Below are 12,825 nucleotides of genomic sequence, written 5' to 3' on the forward strand. Positions count from 1 at the left end.
TTGGACAGCCATGCTCTCAGGTGTCCGTGCCGGAAGTTATTCGAGGAACCAAGTTCCATACCCTGTTTGAGAAAATGTAAAATTTTCCTCATTTTTGAGTAATTTAGCAAAATTTATAAATGTGATATATTTGAATGCAAATTTGTTGCAATGTGTTTCTTTTCACTCAAATAATGCTTTAAATTAAAAATAGAATAAAAAATCAAAAAAAAAATTTAAAAAAAACTTCAACTCGAAAATTTCATAAGGCTTACCCCTTACGTTTTTTTGGGAAATTTTGCAAAAAAAAATAAATTGATTTATTTTAATGCCAATTGGTTGCAATGTGTTTCTTTTCACTCAAGTAATGCTTTAAATAAAAAAAGAGTGAAAAATTATAAAAAAACCAAAAAATTCAAAAAAATGAAAATTTACCAAGGCTCATTTTTGCACCAAGTTTTGCCTATAACTCGGTCGGTATCCAACGGATCGCCAATCTTTAACCTGTGGTCGGTAGATGACACCAATGGCTACATTTTCTTCTTGGACGGCCATGCCCTCAGATGTCTGTGCCGGAAGTTATTCGAGGAACCAAGTTCCTTACCCTGTTTGAGAAAATGTCAAATTTTCCTCATTTTTGAGCAATTTAGCAAAATTTATAAATGTGATATATTTTCATGCAAATTTGTTGCAATATGTTTCTTTTCACTCAAATAATGCTTTAAATTAAAAATAGAATAAAAAATCAAAAAAAAGTTTTAAAAAAATTTTCAACTCGAAAATTTCATAAGGCTTACACCTTACCTTTTTTTGAGAAATTTTTCAAAAAAATTTAAATTGATTGATTTTAATGCCAATTGGTTGAACTAAGTTTCTTTTCACTCAAATAATGCTTTAAATAAGAAAACAGATGAAAAATTATAAAAAAATAAAAAAATTCTAAGTGTGTCAAGAGCGAAAGAGGTATTTCAATCGCTCCGGTCATCTTATTGTGCGCGCTCCCGCACACCCCACGGGAAAAAGAGGTAGTTGTATCGCAGGGATCGCTCGTGCGTGCAGCGCTCCTTGTGGTGCGAAAATTCGCTCCTGGGAGCGCATCGCACAATCGCTCCTGTGTGCGATCGCTCCGTGTGGAGCTACCTCAAGCGCACCGCACACTTTAGAGAGCGAGAGCGTTGCGCTCCGCTCTTGCAAAAGAGCTACTTGACCCAACACTAATTACGACCTAGCGCAATACCATATCTACGCTGCTTTCGAGTCACACCCCTTAAAGCAATTTAAAAAAAACATAAAAAAAAGTTCAAGACTTGACAACAATATTGGCCATACTATCTTACCGTATCTCATCTTATCTTATCTAAAACCAGTGATGCAGCCAATAGTTTAACATTTCCTTTTCCCCTCTTTCACAAAGAAAACATTTTATATTTAAACTAACGTTCACGGCCAACTGGAGAAATGCGTCACATATCAATGAAAATCATTGTTTGTTCTCTTTTCTTTAGTAATTTATTCGGTTTCTCAAAGATGTATGTTTGTATTGCTTCGAAACAATACAAGCGGTTAAATTAGTTTTTTTGCAATGAAGTACCGTCTCAGGTATAGCACCTGCCATGTGGCGAGCCCCAACAAGCAGCTCATACTAAAAATGCTAAAGAAAAGTACTCGACTGTTTGTTGATTCTGTAACGAAAGCACGAAAGTGATGAGATGGAAAAGTTTTAGTAATCAGTTAAAAAGTACTTCATTTACAGGTTACTGCTACTTACCATTTGTGTCACGCATTTCTTCCTCGCGCTTTCGCATCAGCGCAAAATCTTGCACAATAGCGTCGGACAGATCCTCAAGCCTTTTTAGGTCCACCTCCAACGGTTTCAATTTTGCAGCCTCTCCAATCTTAAAATAAACGCAGAGCAAACCGTGTGAACATGTATTAACAATGCAATATTTCGTACGAATGAAGCAAAATGTAATATTTGAATCAATGTCAAGAAAACATATTAATGTTTTGTATTTTACATTTCAATTGCAGTTAAATGAGACAACTTTACTCGTCTAGATTATTTCTACTGGATTTACGAAATTTTAAAGGTGTGTGCCACATATCTTGGGCAATTTCATTTCCTTCCCTACACTTTAATTAGCATAATTTTCTCGCCGCAAATCATAGGTATACTATTACGTTGACAATTTCTAACTGAAATGTAATTTGCTTACAGTTTATCAAATAAAACTTGTCTAATTCAACACGATTTTTTGACTCACAATTGTCTACAATGCTTTTAAATAACAGTTTCACTTACCCCTTCGTAGCTTTTAGTTTCAATGCCTTTTTTCACATCCAATGAAACCTCTTGGTCCATTCCTCGATGGGCTAAAAATAGAAGAATGTTTATGTTACATTAGAACAGTGTTTATAAATGTAGCAGAAGAATGAATTTCTTCTACATTAGTTTGTGAGTAAATTAATGAAAAGTGTGTAAACTAATGAAAACATAATAAACAAATAGAGTATTTTAATGAGATTTGGCGCAAACGAACAGAGTAAAAAGGTGTCACACTAAATTGTATATTCATTAAAAATACGCACTCTTCTGATCTTTTTACCGGGAAAAGAAATTTAGGACTAGCTACAGGAGCTGCCGGCAAATGTTCGGCATATTCAAATACTGACTATTAGTTAGTAGCCGGTCCGTAAATAGGGGTTCGTGGCAACAAACCACAACCACGGACTAGTTAGGGAAGGCCCAGAAAGGGTGTTTTCTATGCAGTACCAAATGGTACCGGCGCGTGGTGAAATATGATCGCAAACACTTCAACTTTTTGATAATCATTGGTCATATTTCATTTTTTGCGTGATTTCTTATCATCATATGGTACAGTAGAGAATACCATTAGTTCCTCTTCCTTTTCCTCATTGTGAAAACATTTTAACAAAAAGGAAAGTTAACAAATTGTGCACACCGTTGGAAATACTTACTTGGTGGTACTTGCGAAATGAAGCATATCTCAAATGTGTCATAAACTTCCGATGTGAATGAAAATTTTCCTTTCGAGATGTCTTCTTTTTGTGCCAGGATGTGTCCTTTCGTGTCTCGTACCTGCATTATACGCAATTAGTATGAGGCGGAATTTCGTGATTTAACTATTATACATACCACGTAATCAATCTTTTGACCAGGTGCGTTAGTTATTTCGTATTCACCAGCTACGATTTGATTGCCTTGCATTTCATCTCTCAGACACTTTTGCGTGTTCGGAGCTAACCGGAACATAATCGCGTTTGTACGTGGAAATGTTGACACAACCAACACCGCAAGAATAGCTAACAACATCCTATCCGAAGCAGAAGACATTTTTCACCAAAATTGTGGTAGTTTCGAAGCGGTCAAACTATTCGATCGTTTAACATAAATACTGATTTATCTTAATGTATACTTTATCAAAAACGGAAACTTTTTATTTAGCAATACGCGTTTTCGACACCTAAACAAATAAAAATAGCGCTGAAGAAGGATTCGTTTGTTCGATGAGCTGGCGACGAGATTGACAGCTGCAGCGATGAAAAAACTATACCTTATCTTAATTGTCATACATGTCAAACGTATTTACATTCAAGGTTAGTACAGTGGGATATGTTAAATACAGGGTTTCCACAGTTTTATGGACATGTTCGTCAATCAAAACATCTCGGTGAATATTACAATAAAACCGTAGAAAAGTATCTAAACGTAATCTACTTTCCAGAAGTGTTAAAGTACAATCTTAATTTTGTGAAATTTCTTTCGAAAAGACACCAAGACGTCACCATGTCTGGGAAGCTTCTTGTTGCGTGATGGAACCACATATCTTCATTGGTTTGGTCTTGTAATAAGTCTTTCTCGATAATGTAAAATTTAATGTAACTATATATTATTATTCTGTACAAATTTTTACTTCCTTACATATTCTTACATATTGCTGGGCTGGGAAGTAATGGTTTCCAGATCTTTCTTGTATGAACAACCCGAAGGCACTTCATCCGCCAAGTGAGTAATCATGGCTCTGTTATCAACATACAAACGTTTAAGCGAATCTGTAAACATATAAAGGAAACACATCGCAGTTAATAACATTATTTTATATGTAGTTATTTGACAGTGAGAACATACCGAATATTGCAGAACGCAATTTAATTTCTGGATTTTCCAAATGGAGAAACATTACCGACAAAATCTGACGCAATATATCTTGCCAACGTTCGAGTATACTTTGCTGATCAGACGATATCGCTTCTGACGAAGCCATAATGAGTTTCAGACGCCCCAGACATACGGCTGCTAGTTCGCGTACTTCACCGCTTGGATCGTCCAGTCGAGACATGATGGGGAATGCTATCAGTTTCAATGATTCAAAATCCAAAGCTTCCAACCGTACCAGCGCTTTTAAAGTGTAGGCACGTGTGGATATACAATTATCATCGATCAAACCAGCAAGTACGTTGAGGTAATTCGGTAAAACCGACATATACTAGATGCATGCGGGTGTTTATATCCGCAAAGAAAATTATTATTTTAAAGTCATTCAAAATTTTGAAATAATTCTCAATAATTCTTACCACATCTGAATGAACACCTTGCGCCATCGAAGCGAAGCAAGCAGTTGCCATCGCCCGGATAGATTCTGCACTTCTGCCCGCTGACCACACCAAATGAGGAGCGATCAAGGCTGTATGAAGAGATAATGAAATATACATTGAATTGATTACTAACATATAATGGCACTGTTTACTACTTACTATCCGTGAAAGTTGTTAGCATTGCGATTTGTTCTTCTTTAGGCTGTCGGTTATGAGTTTCCCAAGTCAGCATTGCCTACATGAATAATATAATAATTAAAATAGAATCCTCACCATCTCAAGACTTTAGGTTCCTTAATGCATTACTAGCCTTACCATTGAAATAGCGCTGAATATTTTAACTTTTCCTTCCGGAGCTGCATGTTTAAGGGCTTTATGTAGTGTCTCTTGTAGAATCGTGAAATAGGTTTCCTAAAGGTTCACAAAAATTATCATTAATTTACTTTTTAAAAAACTCACCCACTCTGAAAAGAGAATAGTTTCAATAATGTATCTACCTGAAAACCACACACCGATACAATTCCACACAGCAAAAGAATACTTGTGCTAGCGTCGGAATTTTCACTATCCAGATGGCCAATACTGCCCAGTACGCTCGCAAGATGGTGCTGATGCAAACGCTCAACATTGCTGTCCAGTTGCCGCAAAACTTCCATCCCAAAATCACGCACAGATGCTCTTTCGTCCACCTCCTGACAGAATGCCACCACCTTCAGTGCCACAGTGTATAGTGTTCTTTCGAGAGTTTGATGCTCACCGTCGTCCGATTCGGTTACCGAGATTTCTTCAATACCTGCTGTCAATTTATCCCGCATTTGTCCGATCGATGCAAGAATGCTACAAAATTCTAGCAATTCCCGCTGGTACGCAGCATCCTGATGGTTATGGCAAACGTCGGGGTCGAGCAGCAGTGCGGCAAACTTCCGTACATCGTTATATTTTGCCTCGTTCTGTACGCAGCTGGCGAATAGTGTACGCATACAGCGCAGTTGTCCAATTGTGGGATACTTCCGGAACGTGTTCAACACATGTTGACTCCAGGTTTCGTATTCGAGCAAAATCCCCATCAATTCACACACACTGAGTGCCTTGAAGTAATGAATTACAATATTAACATAATTAATGCCTTGGTAGTCTAAGAGACTTAGATATCCTACCTCCAACACGATGCTTCTTTCTGCATCCATACACGCTTTCGCAAGCACAGGATTCACTTCGATGAACAGCGTTGAAAAGTCACGCTCGGCGTGCAAGACTATCTGCTTTAACAGTTTGGTAGCGTGAAGCCGAATGTTTTCCTTCCACTCTTCCATTTCGTGCAGTACCAAATTCACCACTCTCAAGCTGCGTTGAACAATCGCACGACAGGCGATTGTGGGTCGAACGTAGCGCTCAACAGGATATCCAACTGGAAGCTTTTCGATCAAGGCAACCTTTGATAGTTCGGTTTCGTTCTCATGGTAGTACAGTTCTCCAGCCTTTTTCCAACCACTTTCGATGTCTTCACGGACTTCAACGGTTTCGTCACACAAGCTGGCAAAAGATAAGTGTTCCCGTAAATATCTAAATCAACTGGAGTGGCAAATTATGTTTACGTTCACGATACATACCAATTCAATACCAATGGAAGAATGCGATGAAAAAACGAATAACGATCGCGTAACTTCTCCATCATAAGACATCCGACTCGGCCACACGCACGTCTTACAAACGGTACATCGTCCATGAGCAAAGGTGAGATAGCCATGATGATTTCTGATACACAGTCTCCATTCGATAGGATGTGGAGCGATAGAACGCCAAGCGTTTCTATAGCTGCAATACGATTCGCCGAATGTCGATGAGCTAGGATTGTTTTAGCCGGCGCCACTAATACTTCCGCGCGGTAGTGTAAGCTCGGAGTTGCCACTGCCAGTGCCATCACAATTTCGCAACTTTTCTTTTGTGCAGCCGGGTATGGATCGCGCAAAGTTTTCACCAGTATATCCACCACACTGTCGAATACTTTCAACAACGGATCACCATGGCTACCGTCCGGGTCGCTATACTTTACAACCAGTGTTTCCACTTGTTCCAACAGCACCAACCGCAATTCCTCACTGTCTTCGATCGTTTCTGGCTGTCCGATACGTTTGGCCAAAACTGGGACCATACAGTCGAGATAGTAATCGTTGGTAGGCAGTTTGCTCAATAGCACGTCTATTACCGATACGGCGAGTGTTCGGACGGACTCGAACCGGTCACTGTAGCAGCGAAGGATGTGAAGGTACGTTTCGTCGAATAGTCTCGAACATTCAGCGTCGGATTCGGTGCCCTTGATGAAAGTTTCCTCGAACGTTTTGAGTGCTCGCTGCCGGACCATCCGATCGGGGTTTTGTATCGCAGCGCAAAACGATTCAGTGGACATTTTCCCATCATCTTCAGCAGGCATTTTGCAACACTTGTTATTATTTGAACCGTTATTACGAAGAAGTACTTACGAATAGTGTGTTCTGTACAACAGCAGGTGTAGTAAAACTGATCAACGCTTCAGAGATTGCTTAAACAAACGCGGTTGCCATGGCATGCTTTTGCGTGTGATCGAAATTCGCCGCGCCGGCTGTACGCAACTGAATGTCAACAACAAATGCTTTTTTGACGTTTTCGATAACACACAGGGTGATCGCGGCGAAGGCAGGGAAAACAAATTGGCATGCCGCGTACGCATAATTTTATCAAATTTTTTTATTTATTCAATCGATTTACTGCTAGAAATTGTATAAAATAGCTAGCATTCTTATCCTATTTACATTTCATGTTGAGAATGTATAAACACATTTATTATCTGTATAAAATGAGGTATTTCCCCCAAAAACAAATCATAGCCGCATTTTATACAAACTATAAAAAGTCGCGACAATTTTATAATTTACGGCTTTTCTAAATTGATTTTCCCTTTCATATTTTTCCCATTTTCTTTTTTCATTATCGATTCAACAAATGTTTCATCCAGTGTGCAATGCTACGTTGAAACACCCGATAAAAATGCTGACCGATTGTACCAACACCAATGCAATGCCCTTTGTTTTGTTTGTGTCATATCAGTGGCCAGCAGACGAGGAAGTGGCAGTATAACCAACGTCCCCATGATACGATAAAACAAATCACGTTCGAGGTGCGTACTTCTTCTGACTGGCACTTATTCATCCACGTCCTCGTCGGCCGAAACTTTGCGGACACACCGATGAGAGATGCCTCCACGATCGGCACATGAAGAGTATCCAACATGGGTAAGTCGCAGTGTGAAGCATGATAAAGCTGTTAGTTCCACGATGATGCATCTTTCCGTTCCGCCCATATTTCTTTTGTTAGGTTGGATTTGTGTTCGTCTTCAACCTGATTGTTGGCACAGGAGCACTTGCACTACCGTCCGCTTTTAGCCACGCGGGATGGATCCTCGGTTCGTTGGCCATCGTTGTGTTGGCGTTCATGAGCTACGTTACGGTAACGTTCGTTATCGAAACAATGGCCTGTGCGAATGCTGTTCACAACTGGAAGCGTTTGCAGTTCCTCAAACGCGATCGTGTGATTGAGTACGATGAGGACAGCAATGTGGAAACGCTGATAGAACAACCACCGGTATCGGTCGATTCCGAGTCGGACAATGAGCTTGTAGGACGGGACGAACGTGACCAGCTGCTGACGGATGCGAGCATTGAACAGATGCCACTCAACATCATGTACTGCCGGAAGACATACTACACCCTGTCGAGCAAGATCGAGCTGGGCGAGATGGCAAACATGTTTTTTGGAAGCACTCAACGGTTTCTGTTCTACTTCTGTCTGGCGGTGTATCTGTACGGTGATCTCAGCATTTATTCGGCGGCCGTTGCCAAAAGTCTGCGAGACGTCGCCTGTGCGCATAATCATCGTGCCAACGCAACCGATGACGATGATAGTACGGATCGCTGCTGGCAGGATGGTATACTTACCCGGCTGGATGTGTATCGGTTGTGCTTGGTCGGGTTCGTAACCGTACTAGGGCCGTTCACGTTCTTCAACGTACAGAAAACGAAATATCTTCAGCTCCTCACCGTACTGTTCCGATGGCTTGCCTTCTCCGTGATGATAAGCATCGCCATCCATCGACTGCTTGCACCGGTTGACTCCAGTACGCTACCGATTACACCGAAACGGGCGGACATCGCCGGCATTCCGTACCTGATCGGTACCTGCATTTACTCCTTCATGTGTCATCATTCGCTACCGAGCTTGTTGACACCGATCGCTAACAAGGGCCGATTGAAGGCGTTAATTTCACTCGATTACGTGCTAATCGGTGGATTCTATCTCGCCCTAGCCCTTACTGGCATTTTCGCGTTTGCCGAGATTAAAGATCTGTACACGCTTAACTTTGTGCCCAGTGCAGATCAGACGAACGGACTGCTGAAAGCGATCGAGTACTTCCTAGCACTGTTTCCGGTATTTACACTATCGGCGAGCTTCCCGATCGTGGCCATTACGCTGCGCAATAACCTGCAAACGCTCTTCCTCGATCCGGCCCAGCTGGAAACGTACAATTTCTTCCTGCGCCGTGTGTTCTTCCCACTGCTCGCTATTCTTCCACCGCTGATCGTATGCTACTTTACGGAAAGCGTTAGTAATCTGGTTGGCTTTACGGGATGTTACGCCGGGACTGGGATTCAGTACCTAATACCGATAGCGCTCGTTCTTTCCGCCAGACGCACCTGTGACAATATGATTGGGCGCGGTATCGAGAATGAATTCCGCAGCCCATTCAAGGGTACGTTGTGGCCGATGCTGGTGCTTGGTTGGACCATTGCTTGCCTGGTACTGGTAACGATCGATCTGGTCATTTGAAATGGGGGTCGCATTCCGTTTAAATCAAATCAAACGAGACTGAGTGGTGCGCTGTGAGAGTGACGGTAACTGGACACAGTTGTTGAGTACAACAATAAGCAATTGGTACAATGACGCACAACCAATAGAGTTTAGCGTTTATGAAAGTTGGGGGGAAAAAATAACTGCAACAAAGATGATTTTACTATATTTACACTATGCGAAATGTGAATCCTAAAACGTTTCGAAAATGAGCAGCAAATCGAATGCACGGCGCAGGATCATATCGTTGCTCTATTAAACAGACAGGGAGCACCATTCCGCCCTGTACCGTCGGTATTGTATTTTAAAAATGATTTACTACTGCCACATATAAAACATCCCATCGTCTCGAGGTCGACTTTCCTACCGATTGCAAGGCATTAAAAGGAAATTGTATGTAAGAGCAGCGAAAAGAAACGCTTTGACTAGAACGATCGAAAGCTGTTAATCGTATGTTAATCATCGTGTAGGAAGCGAAAATGTTAAAATGTCCTATTTAGTTGTAGTTAAAGGTGCAAAATAAAGTATGTATACAAATGTATTGTGGTTGATATAAAGAAGGAAGAAAAAAAAGAACCGACGTGTTTGCTTTATTGTTGCGTTCGTACGGTTGGAGTACTTATTTGCCTTGGGCTTGCTTTTCAAGCTTTTCCCGCTCCATACTCTGGAGTTGCTCCAGCGTAAGCAGCGAAACGCCTAGTTGATCTTCGCGCGTAAATGGTTGTGCCATCTGTCTGAGCCAGCGTTTGGCAAGCTGCAAAAGGGAAACGTTGGTTTAAGTATTATGTCATACTTTTTTAAAATAAACTTTCGGTTGATTCGATCGCTACTAACCTGCATCGATTCTTCCGTGCTAAGATTGCTCAGATTATCGGTCAGATGCTCCTGGATCCATTTGGGCAGCTTGCCACGTTTGTCCTGCCGTGAGAAGCGCTTGTCCGCAAAGATCATAATACCGTAATCGGTTTTACCACTAGCGGAGATAAGAATATACGATCAGTATGGAACGCGCGACGCGGTTTTAAAGCACCTACCGAATAGCACGACCAACGCACTGTGCCGCGTGTCTTAGCGCGTCGAAGGTAAGGAAATCATTCTCCCGAATCTGGAACTGATCGCGCAAATAATCCAACCGGGCCTTTAAAATACGCGACTGCGTGTACACGTACGGAATGCCAAACATAAGCACGGCCCGGCCGAGATGATGATCGAAATCGACCCCCTCCGACACCTTACCACGTGCTACGGCTAGCAGTACAGCACCACGGCCACATTCGCACGCCTTGACGTAGTTCATCAGTGCGTAGGACGTTTCCGCATTGTCCTGCGTTTCGATGAACAGAAGCTTGTAGCGTAGCAACGTATCAATGATACCCTGATCGTACCAGGATGCGACCACCGATTCCAGGTATAGATAAGAGGTAAAGAAACACACCACACCGTCCGGTACGGTTTTGGCTGTTTCTACCAGCAGCTGGCCGTAATTGCGCGTAACGGCTGTATCTTCGCGTGTTTCAAATCGTGACGAAATGGCAACCTGATCGTTACCACGGGCTACAATCTAAGCAAGCGAAAGTATAAGGGGAATATGTTTGAAAAACATGTCGCAGTTTTTTTTTTTTGCTAGTTTCACTCACCATCGGCAACAAACAAGGACGAGCGAGCGTCATCGTGAACGAGCTCATTACAACTGGCTCGAAATCAAGTATCTTCGGATACATATCCATCGGTGAAAGCGTACCGGACGTGATGACCACGCTCTGGAATCGTTGAAAGATCGGCTTCATAGCGATCGATGAATCGAGACAGCTAAAGTGCATGATGGGATTTGAAACGGTGGGCGTTTTATCGTCGAACGGTTCGATGATGATCGTGAAACCCTTCGTATACGTCGATACGAGCGTTGCAAACGAGGTTATCACCGACAGTGGTCCGTACTCACTCAAGTCCGTAATTTCTAGCGTACGCAGCAATGATTGCAACCGATCGGCACAAAACCGTAACGGTTTGCGCTCGATGCAAACCTTTTGCTGTACATCGCGCAAAAACCCGGCCGGACTTTCCTGTACCACGTGCTGTACGCGCAACCGCGACTTTATGTACTCGATGAATCGCTTGAGAAAGCTTAGGAAATGATCTGCATTGCGAATGTTGCCGGGAACCACTTCTCGGAGAATTTCATTTGGCAAGACCGGATTCGCTAGAACCATGTCCGTTTCCCGGGAATACGAAGCATCCTTTAAGCCCTGCACCAAGCGGACATACTCTTCATTGAGGCGCCGTTTATCATCCTCCTTTAACCTACAACAAGAATATTCGTTAATAACAGAAACACCAATAATTTTACTCATCTTACTCGGACACTTTTTTCTCCAGATTGTGAATACCAGTGGTGCTGCGTTCGATTAATCGTCGATTGATCTTTACGCTCATCGAATCCACGCACACATTGTCGATGTTGTGCGCCTCGTCACAAACGACGACCGATTCGCGGGCCAGCTCCTTTGACACTACCTCGGCCACCTTTGGATCGAGCAGATAGTAATAGCTGTACACCACCACGTGTGCCTGATTGATGGCAAACCGGGACAAAAAGTACGGACACCAGTTACGCTCCCGGCCAAACTCTTTCAGATCGTCGATCGAATACACGCCGGGTGGCAGCAAGCTTTCTTTTCCCTCCGCCTGAAATCCTTCGTAATATTGGCATGACGGTGCCGTCTCATCGTGTGCTGCCCGGTCACGCACGTAACTAGCAGTCATGCCATAGCATCGTGCATCCACGATTTTACCCTCCCGCTCACGGCTCACCTCCGGATGGATGCACATGTTTTTCCGCGAACTGAGCACCAATCCGGTTATGTTTGGCATCACGCCCGTTTGCTTCTCGTAGTAGTTCATCAGATGCTTCAGCTCAGCAATAACTTTCTCGATTTCTGGCACGGTACGCGAACAGTAGATCAGTTTACGGACAACGTGCGGATATTCCATTATGTATGCAACGATCAGCGAAAGTAGTGTCGTAGTTTTACCCGTCCCTGAGGGCATTTCCAGCAAGCAGTGACCTTTTGCATCGAATGTACGCTTCAGCTCCAGCATGTAGGCATACTGTTCCGGGTAGATGTACTCGTACGGAAAGTACACTAGTAAACCATCCACACTGATTCTGCAGGTGAAGATAGTAATTTAAAGCTTGTCCCTGATTGAAAATATGAACAAGGAACTTGATTCTTACCTCATTTTGTGGCAATTATTTCATCTGTGATGCAAATCCAATGTTCGACGTTTCGCGCCGGCAGAGAAGTGTTTGTTGTTATTTATCCAATATTTGACAGCTAGCGCTTGGTG

General features: G+C 42.4%; 4 protein-coding genes across 4 annotated transcripts; 1 reads left to right on the forward strand and 3 right to left on the reverse strand.

The window, feature by feature from the left end:
- Window positions 1-1,459: 1,459 nt before the first annotated feature.
- LOC125761346 (transmembrane emp24 domain-containing protein bai) lies at window positions 1,460-3,530 on the reverse strand. The gene is made up of 5 exons (XM_049422384.1): window positions 3,137-3,530; window positions 2,959-3,079; window positions 2,282-2,352; window positions 1,748-1,874; window positions 1,460-1,661 (listed from the first exon to the last, which is right to left on the reverse strand). Exons 1-5 carry the CDS (start codon window positions 3,332-3,334, stop codon window positions 1,543-1,545), a joined length of 636 nt encoding a protein of 211 aa, XP_049278341.1. The 5' UTR covers window positions 3,335-3,530; the 3' UTR covers window positions 1,460-1,542.
- A 338-nt stretch (window positions 3,531-3,868) lies between these two features.
- LOC125761334 (dynein axonemal assembly factor 5) lies at window positions 3,869-7,198 on the reverse strand. The gene is made up of 8 exons (XM_049422360.1): window positions 6,207-7,198; window positions 5,754-6,129; window positions 5,094-5,684; window positions 4,912-5,007; window positions 4,756-4,831; window positions 4,576-4,685; window positions 4,130-4,487; window positions 3,869-4,053 (listed from the first exon to the last, which is right to left on the reverse strand). Exons 1-8 carry the CDS (start codon window positions 7,025-7,027, stop codon window positions 3,929-3,931), a joined length of 2,553 nt encoding a protein of 850 aa, XP_049278317.1. The 5' UTR covers window positions 7,028-7,198; the 3' UTR covers window positions 3,869-3,928.
- Window positions 7,199-7,637: 439 nt separating this feature from the next.
- On the forward strand, window positions 7,638-10,018 carry LOC125761340 (transmembrane protein 104 homolog). Its single transcript, XM_049422368.1, has 2 exons — window positions 7,638-7,865; window positions 7,948-10,018. Exons 1-2 carry the CDS (start codon window positions 7,827-7,829, stop codon window positions 9,454-9,456), a joined length of 1,548 nt encoding a protein of 515 aa, XP_049278325.1. The 5' UTR covers window positions 7,638-7,826; the 3' UTR covers window positions 9,457-10,018.
- Window positions 10,019-12,795, reverse strand: LOC125761335 (general transcription and DNA repair factor IIH helicase subunit XPD). The gene is made up of 6 exons (XM_049422361.1): window positions 12,713-12,795; window positions 11,834-12,643; window positions 11,115-11,778; window positions 10,512-11,038; window positions 10,312-10,450; window positions 10,019-10,231 (listed from the first exon to the last, which is right to left on the reverse strand). Exons 1-6 carry the CDS (start codon window positions 12,715-12,717, stop codon window positions 10,097-10,099), a joined length of 2,280 nt encoding a protein of 759 aa, XP_049278318.1. The 5' UTR covers window positions 12,718-12,795; the 3' UTR covers window positions 10,019-10,096.
- Between the last annotated feature and the right edge of the window lie 30 nt (window positions 12,796-12,825).

Source organism: Anopheles funestus, chromosome 2RL (genome assembly GCF_943734845.2).
Source record: "Anopheles funestus chromosome 2RL, idAnoFuneDA-416_04, whole genome shotgun sequence".
Lineage (NCBI taxonomy): Eukaryota > Metazoa > Arthropoda > Insecta > Diptera > Culicidae > Anopheles > Anopheles funestus.